General features: G+C 37.9%; 3 protein-coding genes across 7 annotated transcripts in view; all 3 read right to left on the bottom strand.

Annotated features, from left to right (window-relative positions):
* Positions 1-2,674: 2,674 nt before the first annotated feature.
* sms (spermine synthase) lies at positions 2,675-6,831 on the bottom strand. Its single transcript, XM_072446212.1, has 11 exons — positions 6,629-6,831; positions 5,667-5,787; positions 5,085-5,172; positions 4,936-5,000; positions 4,687-4,862; positions 4,387-4,541; positions 4,214-4,303; positions 4,021-4,135; positions 3,864-3,943; positions 3,654-3,769; positions 2,675-3,563 (listed from the first exon to the last, which is right to left on the bottom strand). The coding sequence occupies exons 1-11, from the start codon at positions 6,672-6,674 to the stop codon at positions 3,533-3,535; spliced, it is 1,083 nt and encodes a 360-aa protein (XP_072302313.1). The 5' UTR covers positions 6,675-6,831; the 3' UTR covers positions 2,675-3,532.
* A 3,764-nt stretch (positions 6,832-10,595) lies between these two features.
* LOC140360343 (uncharacterized) lies at positions 10,596-12,471 on the bottom strand. Its single transcript, XM_072445557.1, has 5 exons — positions 12,338-12,471; positions 11,392-11,650; positions 11,291-11,324; positions 11,043-11,214; positions 10,596-10,968 (listed from the first exon to the last, which is right to left on the bottom strand). The coding sequence occupies exons 1-5, from the start codon at positions 12,378-12,380 to the stop codon at positions 10,625-10,627; spliced, it is 852 nt and encodes a 283-aa protein (XP_072301658.1). The 5' UTR covers positions 12,381-12,471; the 3' UTR covers positions 10,596-10,624.
* A 1,004-nt stretch (positions 12,472-13,475) lies between these two features.
* LOC140360805 (ryanodine receptor 1-like) overlaps positions 13,476-15,384 on the bottom strand; it is a 45,867-nt gene continuing 43,958 nt past the window's right edge. For all 5 annotated transcript variants that reach the window (XM_072446207.1, XM_072446202.1, XM_072446203.1 and 2 more), the window contains 7 exons: positions 15,160-15,306; positions 14,959-15,093; positions 14,461-14,617; positions 14,307-14,371; positions 14,053-14,153; positions 13,929-13,980; positions 13,476-13,848 (listed from right to left, as the gene is read on the bottom strand). In XM_072446207.1, coding sequence (XP_072302308.1) covers positions 13,753-13,848; positions 13,929-13,980; positions 14,053-14,153; positions 14,307-14,371; positions 14,461-14,617; positions 14,959-15,093; positions 15,160-15,306 — 753 coding nt within the window. In that variant the 3' untranslated portion in view covers positions 13,476-13,752. The remainder of the gene's footprint in view (positions 13,849-13,928; positions 13,981-14,052; positions 14,154-14,306; positions 14,372-14,460; positions 14,618-14,958; positions 15,094-15,159; positions 15,307-15,384) is intronic.

The following is a 15,384-nucleotide window of genomic DNA, read 5'->3' as shown; positions in this document are numbered from 1 at the left end:
CAGAGCGTCCTCTGAACTGCTTTCTTCCCTTTCTCCTGCCTTGTTGACCCCCCTTATCTCCCCCTCTCTGCCACGTCATCTGAGCATGCTGGAAGTCTCCCTCCAAAATCCTCTTATGACTTTTCCTTTGTCTTTTTACAGTTTGGGGTGATAATTTTGGCATTATTTGGTCTCGGTCGTCTGAGAGAAATGCTACTTGCTTTACAGTCACGGTTAATGTCAAGCTTCTAGAGAAAATTCCATATTAGATTCCTCCGGACATAAACGTGGTGTTTAAGATTCACCCGTGACTGCAAATTTTAGATCTCTCAGAATAACGCCTTGTGACCCTTGTATGATTAATTGTGATTCTCACACTCGTTAGTTAATCACTATTAATCCTCATTCACACATTCACACTTCTCTCTTACTTACTTCGCTCGTGCACAGCGCTTACATTCACTCATCTTTATGTCAGTAACAACTCGGCATAAGGCTTCATAACTTTCTTTCGGTGAGAAACTTAACTCGTGGTGAGCAATTTAACTCCTTTATGTGTGAAACTTATCTTCACAAAGCCAACCAATATTTTTCTTTTTAATGAGTAAATATTAAACTCCTGTATTTTTTGTCAAATGAGAAATATTAAACTCCTGTATTTTTTACTGAGAAATATTAAACTCCTGTATTTTTTGTCAGTGAGAAATATTAAACTCCTGTATTTTTGACTGAGAAATATTAAACTCCTGTATTTTTTAACTGAGCAATATTAAACTCCTGTATTTTTTGTCAATGAGAAATATTAAACTCCTGTATTTTTGACTGAGAAATATTAAACTCCTGTATTTTTGACTGAGAAATATTAAACTCCTGTATTTTTTGTCTGAGAAATATTAAACTCCTCTTTATGCGAGTAACTAACCTCCTGCATAAAGCCTATGCATAAAACGTTTCATGGCTAACTCTTTCACACACAAAGTTTTGTCTGACCTTCCTTGTCGCCTGTGTTCTCCTGCTGCTTCGAAACGACGCGTTCTCCTCGCGGAGACTGAGGTGCGATGGGCGGCCACGGGAAAAGTGGACTTCCTTTAGCTGTGCACAGACTTCACCGATTCACCCGTCAATCTCCGCGAAGGGGCTGCTTGTCATCCGGCTCGAAGGACCAGAAAATGTCATGGAATTAGACATACACCGATGCTATTCCTTAACACATTGAGAACACAATTCAACCTAGAATATGAAACGACACAGAAACATCAGACATTTGTGTGGCATGCATGGGAGAAAACGCGGGGACTGTGTCAGCCAGGCCGTTGTAAGGAGCCTGGCTGACCCTCCTGCGTCTCACCCCCGCGTCTCACCTCGTTTTTTCCCATGCTGGTTGGTTTTATTAGATATTCTGGAAAAGGCGGGTCACATTTCTCATTGGTCAGCCTCACATCAAGGCACTTGGTATTTTTCCGTAGAGATCAAGCCTTGGGTAAACATTACCCAGACTCCTCTGGGTTATCACCCCCCCTAGGGTAACCATCCTTTGGCCCATCTTTACGACCCCTTCACAAACAAATTCTGTCACACACCCGTTCTTCTCTTAGACTAATGATGCAGATAAAATATCACTATTATGCAGATAAAATACATCACAGAAATATAATCATATATTCACATTTTATCACATATATATATGTATACGTATATATATATATATATATATGCATATATATATATACGTATACATATATATATGTATATATATATATATGTATACGTATACATATATATGTATATATGTATACGTATATATATACATATACATATATATATGTATATATACATATATATATATGTATATATACATATATATATATACATATATATACATATATATACATATACATATATATATATACATATATATACATATACATATATATATACACATATATATACATATACATACATATATATACATATATACATGTATATACATACACATATATATACATATATATACACACATATATACATATATATACACACATATATACATATATATACACACATATATATATATACATATATATACACATATATACATACATATATATATATATATACACATATACATACATATACACATATACATACATATACACATATACATACATACACACACACACACACACACACACACACACACACACACACACACACACACACACACACACACACACACACACACACACACACACACACACACACACACACACACACACACACACACACACACACACACACATATATATATATACACACATACACACACACACACACATACATATGTGCTCTGGACTCAGTGCAGGAGGTGGGGGACAGAAGGGTCCCCCACCTAGAATCACATCTATGGCTAGATTCACATCTATGCTGGACCATGAGTGTCACCCCCTGCAGGACACTCTGTCCGCTCTGGAGAGCAACTTCAGTTATTTCATTTTATCTTTACCCTCAATTCCTTATTAGGAAATGAGAGGTTTTGTCTATAGGAGTTTTTGTTTATAAGAGTTCTTCTATTAAGAGTGTTTTTTTTAAACTTCTTATAAGTTGTTCTTTTCCTCTGCATCTACCTGCGTTGCAACATTGAAATTACCCCATGTGTGGACAATAAAGGAATATCTCACACACTCACACACACACACATCAAAATACACTTTAATATGTAATGGCCAATAAAGTGGGACAACACAGCTTTGGGTGAAATCATATAGAATAAATAAAACTATGTCCCATAAGATCTGAACTGCGTCATGTACGGTATATGCAGCTACATTCACCGTCCTTCACATGCACCTAAAACGGTCTATAAAAAATGTTTAAAAAAACTAAATCAAACAAAACAGAAAATTACACAAAGACAAATGCGGCATTAAAGTGTGGAACCAGTTCCCTTTTAAAACACATTCGGACAACACTCTTTTTGGGCATCATCACATTTTGTCACCCCAAATATTCAGAATTGAGTGCCATATCAATAACATCTGAAAAACCCAGATAATCAGGATTGAAAGGATTAATTGGTCTATGAGACAACTCAAGTGATGTCAAATTTTCAAAAAAAAAAAAAAAAAAAAAAAGGTACATCTGTGTATTATCAGTGTTTATAAGCATGTGTACCAGTATTGTACATGCAAATGGACATTCCTTATCAAGTAACAGAACAAGCCAATGAGCTGCATCCAAATAAAACTAAAAGCAGTAAAACATAATCCATACTGCATAAAGAGCATGACAAAAGGGGAAGAGTAAAACTTTCAAGGTTTGTTCAGACCGTTTCAAAACTGACTTCATATCCAGAGATTGCTGGTAACTCTGGGGTGTTAATTTAATGTTTTTGGATTGGACTAAATGTGTAATAAAAATGTTTACAACATATGCTGTGTTCTTTCAAAGCAATACAACTAGTGGACTCAGTTTTGGCAGTCTGAACATGCCTTTAGGACACAGCAGTAACGGGGGCCTTCACATTTCAGTGGAGGGGATTCAAGCAGATAAAATATTATTTCTTCCACACGGTGTAGAAAACCCATCTGACAGTACATGTTAAGGAAAACTAATTTGGATATCTGGACTTAATATTTCTTCAATCAAACTCATCATTAAAGTGCTTAAAAGGATACAGCTCCAGGTAGGAGGGCACACACACCACCTCTTTAGAGAAACCCACGGGGCACGAGAGCTTCCCCAGCTGCTCCTCATACAGACTCAGTGCTTCTGTCAGGTTCACACTGTTTCCCTTTGACACAGTTTGAGAAGTGAGCAGGTTAAGAAAAGACATGTTTTTGTGAGGATATAGAAATAAAATGTAATACAAGTTAACAATAGCTAACCTGTGTGAAATATTTCCCAGTGGAACGAAGAACTTTAATTGACAGATCTAAAATGAGACGCAGAAACTCCCATGTCGAATCTGCAGCACACAAGGCGTGTTAAAGCGTGTACAAATACAGAGAAACGCAGAGAAGTTAGAGCCATAGAGGTACATACCTTCCTCTGGCTCAGTGGATATTGGGACAGCAGTAAGATCATTGATAACATAATCAAATGTCTTTCCATCATGCACATATTTTTTCAGCACAGGAACGCAGTCCTCAACTAATATCTGGAGAGCCAGTAAAAAGAGACTTTAAAAACCACTAAGAGTTGACAAAATCCACAGTTAAAAGACAAAACAACGTACTTGGTAACAGTCTCCCTTCAAGTTGTCCAGAATATTGCCACAAGTCTTCCTCATGTGCATTTTGCATCCATCTATTACTTTCTGGTCAATGTTTACATTTCATTAAGAAAATATCACAAACACAATGACACACAATCTACAGAGTAAGTTTAACACAGTAATTCAAAGGATATCTCCACCATTGTGACCATCTTTGGCTTTTGCTTCACTACTTCAGCGAGGATTCCCCCATCACCACCTCCTAAAATTAGCACCTCTTTTCCAGCATAATTCTCTTTTCCGCTGCCCATAATGGCTTGGGTATATGCCAAATCACTCTCTGCCAAGTCTGCAAGGAAAACAATGTACACTTGACTATTTCATCACTTTCACATTGTGAGGGGTGTGCAAAAACGACAGATTATGATTACTTATTTTTATCACCCATTTAAGAATTAACATCCGTTTGGATTAAGTATTTTAACTGCACTTACTAATGTCACCATTGAGGACCAAGATATTCCCAAATTGTTGTGAGTGGAGAATCTTAATGTTTTGGTATGGAGAATCCTCTTCATACACCACGCGGTCAATGTCATATTCTATGAGCCTGCCATCGGCTGTGGGCCAGTACCTGTCCACTTGTGCTCCTCGTCTGAGAGGAGGAAGTCTGAAGCCAAAAGCAAAGTGAGCACAGTGAACACATCAACACATTAAATACCAAACCAGTTACTCTAGATTACCTTTTAATCCTTGTAATGTTGCCATGTAAAAGAACTTTGAGTCTCTTTTCCAGTGCATTTAAAAGCTGTGAGGGGAAAAAAAAACATTGACTTGTTAAAATGTTACATGCACTGTAAAAAAGTTGCAATCTGATTGATGGTACACTTACATTGTCTAGTTGCACAATGTTATCATCGTCATAATACTGCAGATCAATGGTGACTAAGCCTTGGGAGTGCACACGAAGCATCACAACTCTGGAGCAAGAAAAGGAAAACATTCAGGATTTCCCCACTAGTAGGGTTTTTTAGATTGTTCAACTCTATTCAAGTGAGTCCAAACCTATTAATTCATTGTACTCTTGATCATAGTACATTTTTCACAAACTACATAAAACTAAAATAAATTAGAATGAATTAACTTGCCAGCTTTAAATTGAAACTTAAATTTGACTGACCCAAAACATGTGCAAACTGGTCAAAAACAATTGTTGACAGAAAACTGGTTCAGCAGTTTAGAGTTCCATGGTCATCACAAACCGGACATTAATCCAACAGAAATTTGTGGAATGGATTGAATGAACAATTCCATCAAATATTCCCCAGTACCTGAGGCAGACCTTGTTGGCAAAATCTTGTGCGTTTCATTGTCCCTCATCACTGTGTGAGGCAGTTTTGCCCACACTTGACGTTGGCAGTAGCTCATTGCTACCCAAGGGGGATTTGAATCCAGTTTCAAAAAGAAGACTCACCGGCCATTCTTGCCCACAAAAGTGGCGAGGCAGCCATGTCCCTCTGTGTCATGAAGAGTCTCTGTCATTTCTTGCTCATGAAATATGGACAGGAGGCCGTGGACTGTGGAGGTGCAGTCAACTGGGAGACAAATAGTAAATGTGCATAACTACATTGGGTTATCCACATGCTATTACAGGCTATCCATAATAATACAGTATTTATAACAACTTTACAGTAAACGTTGTAAGACATTTAACACTAGAAAGAGTTGTACAAAAGGTTTTAAAGCCATTTAAGACTATTCACATAAGTCACTGAAATCCCTCATTCGTCCAGGAGTAGAAAATATTCAGTTACAGTCATCTGAAACCTGTTTTTAGAAAAACAAGACGTTTCGACTCTCATCCAAGAGTCATTCTGTATCGAGTCATTCTGAAACAGTCTATCAGTGATGAGGGAGCGAAAGTCAGTTTACAATAGGATTTGAACAGCCCATTACAGGGTTTCTTAGTTCTAGGATACAAAGAAGAGCAGTCTAAGTGAAACTGAAAACACCCATCACCAGGAGGTTCTGCCTGGTGGAAAGTGCCTACTTAGAATAGAATAAATATCTGAGTTCCCAGACTCGATTCTTGAGAATGACTCTTGACTGAGAGTCAAAACGTCTTGTTTTTATAAAAACAGTGCCCAGATGACTACAACTGAAGCTTTTTTTTACTATTCACATAATGATGGTGTTGGCCATTAACTTTCCATTTGCATTCCAAAATAAACATAAAAAGCCCAATCGTGAGAATTAACACTGATCCTTTAATCCAATGGACATGCAAACACCCCCAGCTGACCTAAACCAAGATCAATAAAACGATTGTGTTTTGAAGGACAGTGTCACAGTAGCAGGTTAATATTAGCAGGCTAGTTAGCCGCTAGCATGCTGCCCTGACGGTGCCTGTCTAGTGCCCGCGCTCGGAGCTCGTACCTGGCGTGGAGAGGGAGACGTCGAGGGTGTAATGTCGCAGTGCCATGTCGGTGTGCAGCCGTCATCCATGCCTGGGACACACGGGCCGGGGAAAGCTCAGGAGACGTCCGTAAGGTGAGATTAGCCCTGGCTTTTGAATGAACGAGAAGCAGCCACAGGCGACTGCGGCAGGGGGCGGTGACAAAAACCTGCAGTGAAACCCGTTCAGCGACAGGAAGTTCACCATCCGCACGGTCCACCAACCACATGTGAAACATCACATTTTGCAGTCACTCAAAGTCTAAGGAATAAAGTCTGGCGGTAATGCAACACTCGGATGTCAACCGCCATAAAACAACAACTACAACAACAACAACAACATGCATCCTGCTCCAATCCAGTTTGTCTGCTGTGCGCAGGGCTGGGACAGATACACGTCAATCACGCTACTAAACCGGTTCCTTTTGCTGCTGATGATGGTGGGAGGCAGAACTAACTAGTCAAATATGTTTTAAGGACTTAATTGTTCATTTGTGGTGTTCTAAATCAGATTCTATATTGGAATTTGTACTTCTTAATAGAGTAAAACTGCCACATTTTTACAACCAAAATTCATGTATATTTCAACAACTAAAATATTATTTTATCAAACCTTGTTTTTGGTTTAGTGTTATAAAGGTGAAGCCATAATGTTCATTCATTAATATTTGGTTCTATTTTAACTGTACACAAAGTATTAATTGTTTGTGTTTTGACAAATTGGTATGGTATTTTGGACGATATTTAATTGGCCATGTCAGTGTTTGATTTTGAATTTTTTTTTTTTTATGTAATTCATTATGCCATGATATTTGCCAAATTGCATATTTAATTGTACATTACGCTGTTCAATTGAGATTTGTATGATAAATCCATTCTATTTCAAGATGTATTTTCAATTTGCAATATCATAGGATACCAGTTTGTCTCGTTATGTAATCTTCGTTCAATTCAAAATATGAATTGATATTCAATTGAAATTTGACAAATTAAATTGTCAAATGAACATTTCATTTCTAAAATACAAGAGAAAAATGAAAGAAAAAAAAGTTAAACGTGGCGGCGCCACTTCGATTCAAAATGGCTGACTTCCTGTTTATCATACAGCGATGCTGCCAGGTGTGTTTTAGTCATTACAGGGAGCTCTATCAATGGTCCAAATTTCAAAGATTTAGAGTTTCATGTTTTTTCTTTTTTACTCTAGGTGGCGCTGTTGCGACGGGTGTTCTTGCAAGCTCCATTTTATTCGATTTCGGGCTGAGATGATCGCGTCTATGTTCCCATGTGGGACTTTTCATCGATGATGTTGTTGTTGTTGTTGTTGTTGTTGTTGTTTTATAGCGGTTGGCATCCAATTGTTGCATTACCGCCAGACTTTATTCCTCAGACTTTTCGTAGTCCTCAGACTGTCGTAGTCCGTAAAAGTACTCCTTCCATTGCTTTGGTGTTACAAAGCCCATGAGGTCATGATATGTCTTTGTGACTAGAATAGTTGTTGTTGTTTCAGAGACTGAACCGCCATAAAACAACAACAACAACAACAACAACAACAACAACCGACCGGCTTTATTCCAGGGAGACTCTTCTTCATCTTCCTCTCCTTCTTTGACGTTCGGTGCTTCCACCGTACAGCTTTATTCTTTAGGCTTCATTCTATAGGCTTTAATATTTCCACTGATGTCGCTGCTCGATGTTCAGGGGGTCAAAAATGCCCTAGTTGTGGCAGAAAGAATAAAGTCTACAGAATAAAGCCTACAGAATAAAGTCTACAGAATAAAGTCTACAGAATAAAGTCTACAGAATAAAGCCTACAGAATAAAGTCTACAGAATAAAGTCTACAGAATAAAGCCTACAGAATAAAGCCTACAGAATAAAGTCTACAGAATAAAGCCTACAGAATAGAGCCTAAAGAATATTATTCCCCTCCTCCCTGTACCTCCGTCACCTAGCAACAGAGACCCGCTGCTAATGCTAACGCTAATGCTAATGCTAAGACCGCGGCACGAGAGGAAATCCCCCAACAAAATAAAATAGGAAGAGGAAGTGAAGGCATTCATTGCGCCCCTGCTGGCCAATTATGAAAAGACACAATATCTGCAATGCACTTTTTTTCATGGCGTCTCAAGGAAAATATAACTCATGAGTTTCAAACAAATTTTGAGTTTTTCACAGAATGGGTAGGGGAAGCTATAGAGTACATTTGTTACATGGTATTAAGTATTTCCAATCAGAGCATAAAAACGCATTAGTGAGTGAAATATGAGCTCCGTAGATCAATTCCATTAGGCGTGACTTGTCCTTGAAAAAACAGGAAATTAAGCCTTTTTTGAGGGCGTGTTACGCGGAGACCGCAAGGAATATCAATTTTTTTTAATCTTTATTAAATTTCAATGTCACTAGATGCAAAAAGTGTTGTTTTGAGCTCGATCAGACGAAACACATAGGTCAAATGTGGCTGTGCCACTTTGATTCAACATGGCTGACTGCCTGTTTATCATAGAGCGATGCTGCCAGATGTGTTTTACTCGTCACATGGAGCTCTATCAATGTTTGAAGTGTTTTCTAAGAAAACTGTAGGAGAAAAGGCCAAAAGTACAAAAGGTGGACTTTTGGCAGTGCCGTGTTTGATCCAATATGGCTGATTTCCTGTATGACTTAGGGCGGGGTCATAGATTATTTTTTACATGTCCTCACATGAACTATTTTTTGGAGGGAGCGTCATATTTTTACTGCCACTTTTTTGGGCGTCGGGCTCCCATTGGCCCCATGTTAATTGATTTTTGAGGTGGCGCTACGTTGGCGCTAATATGTTTTAACGAAATTTTAGATACCACTCACTAGCATATTCGTCTTTGTTTACTACTCAATTTTTGCGTATATCCAGCACCCGGATACAATATTAATAAGACCCAGTCCCATAAGAAACCAGGGGAAAACAATGACTCCTTGAATTCTCGAGCCAATAAAGGGGAATTCTCAAAATGCAATTTCACAATGCAAATTGATATTGCAAAATGCACATTGATATTCCATTAATTGTAATTAACTCTCATTGAAAATGTAGTCACTGCAGTTTTAGGAAAATAAAACCCAATATATGTTTTTTAACAAATCTGTTTTTGTGTAGGCATCTTGTCCTTTTTAGTTTTTGTCTTAAAGTGTTGCCTGGTTTAAAATGAACAGGAATTTCAAGTTGTCTAAAAAATGCAGTTTTTCCGTCAGTCCAGAGACATAAGAGATAGTCGCCATTTATTCTTGGTTCTGTTTTCCTTTTGTCCCTTTTGTCCTGCTGATATGAGAAGTATTGTTTTTATCAACTTTTACTGAAATACAAGCCGTGTGGAAATGACGACAAATTAATACTAATTTTATATTTTCTGTGTGATGGAAATGACACCAAGCCCTTTGGACAGGTTTTTTGTGTCAAAAATATAATTGATAAATATTTTTCTAGACATGCATGGCACGTTGTGATCAAATAAGGAATCTATATTACATAGCCTATGTCTTAAAGTTACTAATACATCTACGTTGAAGTCAAAGTTATGATGGATTAAAGGTCCAAAACTGGACTGTGGACAAAGCGTGTCAATACAAACCCCTCAACCACCAAAAGCAGTTTGTCTTGATGGGCAAAAGAACAAATACTTCTTTTGAGCCGTGGACACAAAGACAGCTTGTGACATCAAATAATTTAAACAGTCAGTTAGTATTTAGGCTATGAACCATGTGTTATTGTGAGTGTTGAAGATTATTTTTAAAAGGCATCATCTGGACCTGGCCTCTATATGAAATCCAGATGGGTATTCATAAACCATGTGGTTAGTTATAACAACAGAGACAGCAAACAAAACCATTTAATAAGGTCATTCTTAGGTAAAAAATAATTCTTAAAAAATATTACGCCTGTATTTTTGTAAGCCAATAGATACCACAACATAAGAAGTGACATACAAATCAATCAAATCATTACATAATCAGAAAGTAAACCCCCCACAATCAAAGGCATCAAAGTCTGAGTCGGCCATCTCAAAGTCAAAGGTGTTAAAGTGAGGAGAGTCCAGTCTCGGGCTGCTGGAGTGGTACGTCCCTGTTGGGCCTATGCCAGAGAAATCTGAGGGGAGTGGTAAATCGGGAGCTTTGGCCTCCAGATTAGATGGGGAGGATGTGCCAAGGTAACCTAAAGCTGAGGAGGCAGCAGCCCCTCCCATCAGCAAATACACAGCCTTCATGGCCTGAGCATTGTTGACAGTGCCATGGCGCAGACATCCCACTGAATGAGCACTTCCTCTGTACAGCTGAGAGCGCAGGGCATTCCTGCCTGTAACAGTAACACAAGTTACTTTGTACAAACTAAGTAAAGAGTAGCAAATGCTGTAAATCCATTGAACCCACCCCCTTCTCTTGGTGACCCACAGGTGTCTGTTGTTGTGGAGGAGGGCTCTGTGTTGCCAATGGGAGGAGTTGGTGGATCTCTTTCTGAGATCTGCTCCGGCATCCAATCTTTAAGAGTGATGGGCGGTGGAACCTGATGCCTTTTACAAGGACTGACCATTGATGACCCACTCTACAAGGAATATGTGTTCACATGTTAACAAGCATATTCACATAATACTACAGCTAAAACCAAGACCAAAACACACCTGTTTCACTTTTTTCAATATATTCAGCCACTGACTGAAAAAGAAAGGCATGGTAGTCAATGAAGATGGTTCATTTATGATTACGTCATCTCCAGTGCTACCTGCAGTCTGCAGCAGTGTCCGTGACGAGAAGCAGATACTTATTCTGGTTAAGTATGAGAGCAAAGCAGCAGCTCCGGCTCCCACCTGGAGGTAGCTTTGGCAGATCGAGAATGTCTTTGCCCTCTGCGATGGCCTCACAGTCGCTGTGCAGGGACACCAGCTGATCAGGGGGAGATGTGGCATTGTGGCAGACCAGCAGGCTGCCCTCAGGGGTCAGGAGCAGAAACCTTTTCTTCCAGTGCTTGAAGAGGAAGCCACCTTAATACCAAATACAATCAGATGTATATATATATATATATATATATATATATATATATATATATATATAAATGGGCTTGTGAAAGTAACACCCAATCATTACTAAGTGTCATCTCACAGACATCATAGCAGCGTGCAGTGCAAAAGGATTAGAGCCATTCTATCCCCAAAGATTAAAGGCAGTCAGATGGTTGGAAGATTAGATATGGGTTTTGAACCCACTATAATGTCCCATTCACACACCTATATCTGGACGCAAACCAAATACAAAGAAAATACTTAAACAATGAAATTCTAAACTATACAATAAATAAATAAATAATATATATATATATATATATATATATATATATATATATATATATATATATATATATATATAAGATAAGATAATCCTTTATTGTCCCACATGGGGGAGATATATATATATATATATATATATATATATTGTTATAGGTGTTTATTTATTTTTTTATGCAACAAATCTCAGTATATTGATACATTTTCTTTTAATCATATTCAATTAATTTATTTAAAAATAAATAACATAATAGCTTTTAATTTAAAAGATTCCTGTACTGACCTTAAGTACAATAAAATGCTTATTTAGAGAGACTACTCTTTTTTTAATGAATCGTGCCTATGTATTGAAACTAATTTTGATGGTAAATATCGAACAAACCTTACCATACATTCGGAGCATCCCCTGGTGTATCCCTGTAGCGTTCATGTCTGCAGTGATGGTGAAACAGAGCGCAGTGTGAGTCCTACTGAGCAAAAGCACATGAGGCTCAATGTGAGTTTTAATGCTCACCACTAATCCTCATTCAAATGAATGTTCTACGGAAGCCACAGTTTAGCTGCTTAGTAAACTAAATACAAATATAGAATTGGTTTGGGAATGGGTCAAGACTCAGCTGCATGCAGAGGAGATATACATTCAAACAGATAAATTAAGCCTGGAAATATGATTTCCGTCAACTAATTATATCGTGGAGATATTTAGCCTTTCAATATACTCTGCCTAATGACACAACAGTATACTACACTGCAGGGTTTTAACCGTAGGCCATCGGGTTGGTGGAAGAGTGCACTGAGCCACAGTCGCCTAATGCACTTCTAGGGACGTCCTGGTCCTGACTAAGCTCAACATCTAGAGGTGTGTTACTGAGCACTGCACCACAGCAGCTCACTGCTCCTGACAGGTTGCCCCAGAGGCACTTGGTTGAGGAATCAATTGCAGGGAATGAATTTCCCTCTCTCGGGGAACTAATAAGGAAACCTTACCTAGTGTTCAAACTTATACAGACCGCATCAAAATTTGTGCTAACCGGGACTAAATCCTAAACTAAACCGGACTTGCTGGACTATAGCTGGGCCAAACAGACCCTACATCAGGACTAAACCAGGATAAGTGTGAACAGTCTCAGAAGAGACTCTAAATTGTACATGTTGTAACATTGTTTTTCTGAAAGACTGTATGCCTTTATTTACTTGAAGTGAAAGCTTCAACTGCATAACCTGGGATTGGATTCTTGACCTTCTTAAATGACAGACATCCCCTGCTAAATGGCTGAATACATTATGGGACAATTTATGTATTTATTTATTTATTTGATATTGACATAGCAATGACATTGGACAAACCAGATGCACTGGTTCAAGTATTATAGTAAATGAGCTTATTTTCAACATAAACTAGCAAGAAAAACTAAGACGACATTATCATCATCATTTATACACCATTACAATTGCATAAAGCATTATCGTGTGTAGCTTTTTTCAGACGTCTGTCCAAGTCAGTCTGATGACATAGCAGATAAAATATTGTTGTCAAAGAAACATTTATTCTCCTACATTTCTGATAACAGACATATAAATACACAAAATTAGCCTCATTCAGCACTCTCTGCAACAGTTGGTGAAGTCCTTTTGAATAAATAACATGGACTGACAGAGATACCACAAATGATACAATATTATAGTTAATGAGCAGACTGTAGATACCATATTAATTGATTTGAAATTTAAATTTGTGTTACAAAAAGTCCGGGAATGATTAACCAGTTCAACATGTTTATGTCTAAAATAGTAAGGTTGGACTAAGAAAGTTGATCTTCATATTGCTTTCTGAAACAGTCTCCAGCTGGAAAGAAGTCCCAGCATCGCTCCTGGTACATCTTCCACACATAAGACTCCTTAAAACAAAAGGATGATCAAGAAGACTCAGTTAAATGCTCAAACAAAGCAATATGCATATAATTATAATCTCATTAACCTGGCCTGTGTGCTCTGTCTCATCTTTGTTGATAAGGTACATCAAGAAAAACCTGATTGACAAAAAAATCTCATAAACGAATTGGAAATACATAGGGGACATTGAAAAAGAGAGGTTAGCTTACATGTAATTGGCCAGGTTGTGTTCATCGAAAGTGTGGGTTTCAAAACCATGTGGTGTAGTGTCAAAGTAGTCACTCCCTATGCCACATATAAAGCATTTTGTCTAGCAAAAGAAACACAATTCTTTATGTTAAACTGCTCTTGAAAGGTTCCTCCAGTGGCACTGGTTGAAGGATGGGTCAAATGTAGGGGACACATTTCACTACAGGGACAATAAAGGATAATATAATCTAATGTAACTTTGGCAAAATTATACCTCCATATCTTCTTTGACTTGCTCCTGTTGGTCTCTCAACTCTCCAAAAGCATCAATAATCAAACCTGGAGTCATTGTAATAAAAAGCACACAATTCAGTTAATTCTCATAAATGTATGAAGTAAAGATCTTGTTAAAGGATCACAATTTTCACCTTGAATAATGGCCAGAAGAATGACAATAACAAAGAAGAAGAAGGTGATATCAAAGACCACTCGGTACAACTCGTATTCGTCTCCAGCAGGATCCTCGATCTCGTCCCCGATGCCGCCTCCAGCTCGCACACCCACATACATGTGGAACAGGTAACACTGGAGCAGGAACAGCAGAATGTCATAGTCAAACTATACTAAGTTAGGTATAATGTTTCTTAAGATTATTTGTGAAGTCAACAACCCTAACCCATTATAGTTAGTCGTATGGGTTAGGGGTTTTTCCGCCTCTGATCAATTGTTTGCATTGCCTTGTTTTTAGAAGTGGGTATAACCTTCAAAAATATAATGAGATGACAATTTGGTGCAACTAAGACATCTAAAGGAACATTTGAGCACATTTCTGATGGACACTAAAGATATTCTGATTAATGTTATCCAATAAAAAAAAAAAAAAAAAAAAAACTGATCATAAAACTGATTATAAAGAAATCACTCACAGTCATCATGTCATCACATTTCATATCAGGCTCATCTTCATCTTCACTTTTATTGTAAAACTTTCTGAAGAAGTTGAAAGCGACCACAGTGTAAAGGTAGACTACCACGGCCAACAAACCCACAGTCATCATGAGCTGTTAGAAGAGACGATACAAGAGTTAGAAAAACATCACAGTATAAAATATTGGAGTATGTAGTACCTGTTTGCCATTGTGTGTCACGGATGACAAGATCGTACGCAACGTTTTGACGCCCATTGCAATATCCAACAGGTGGCAGGCAAAAAAGAAGTTGTTGTAATGCCCAAGCAAAGACATAATCGTGTACCAACACAGATAAAGAAAGGTCTAAAGAAGGCAAACAACAAAGTATTTAGGCCATTATCTTCCAATTGTTACAAAATTAAGCGTTATTATAACATACGC

The sequence above is a fragment of the Eucyclogobius newberryi genome, unplaced genomic scaffold (genome assembly GCF_026437365.1).
Source record: "Eucyclogobius newberryi isolate DKJ021-1_F unplaced genomic scaffold, fEucNew1.0.hap1 SCAF_15, whole genome shotgun sequence".
Lineage (NCBI taxonomy): Eukaryota > Metazoa > Chordata > Actinopteri > Gobiiformes > Gobiidae > Eucyclogobius > Eucyclogobius newberryi.
The sequence above is the reverse complement of the archived record's forward strand: the minus strand, read 5'-3'. Positions and strand labels throughout refer to the sequence as shown.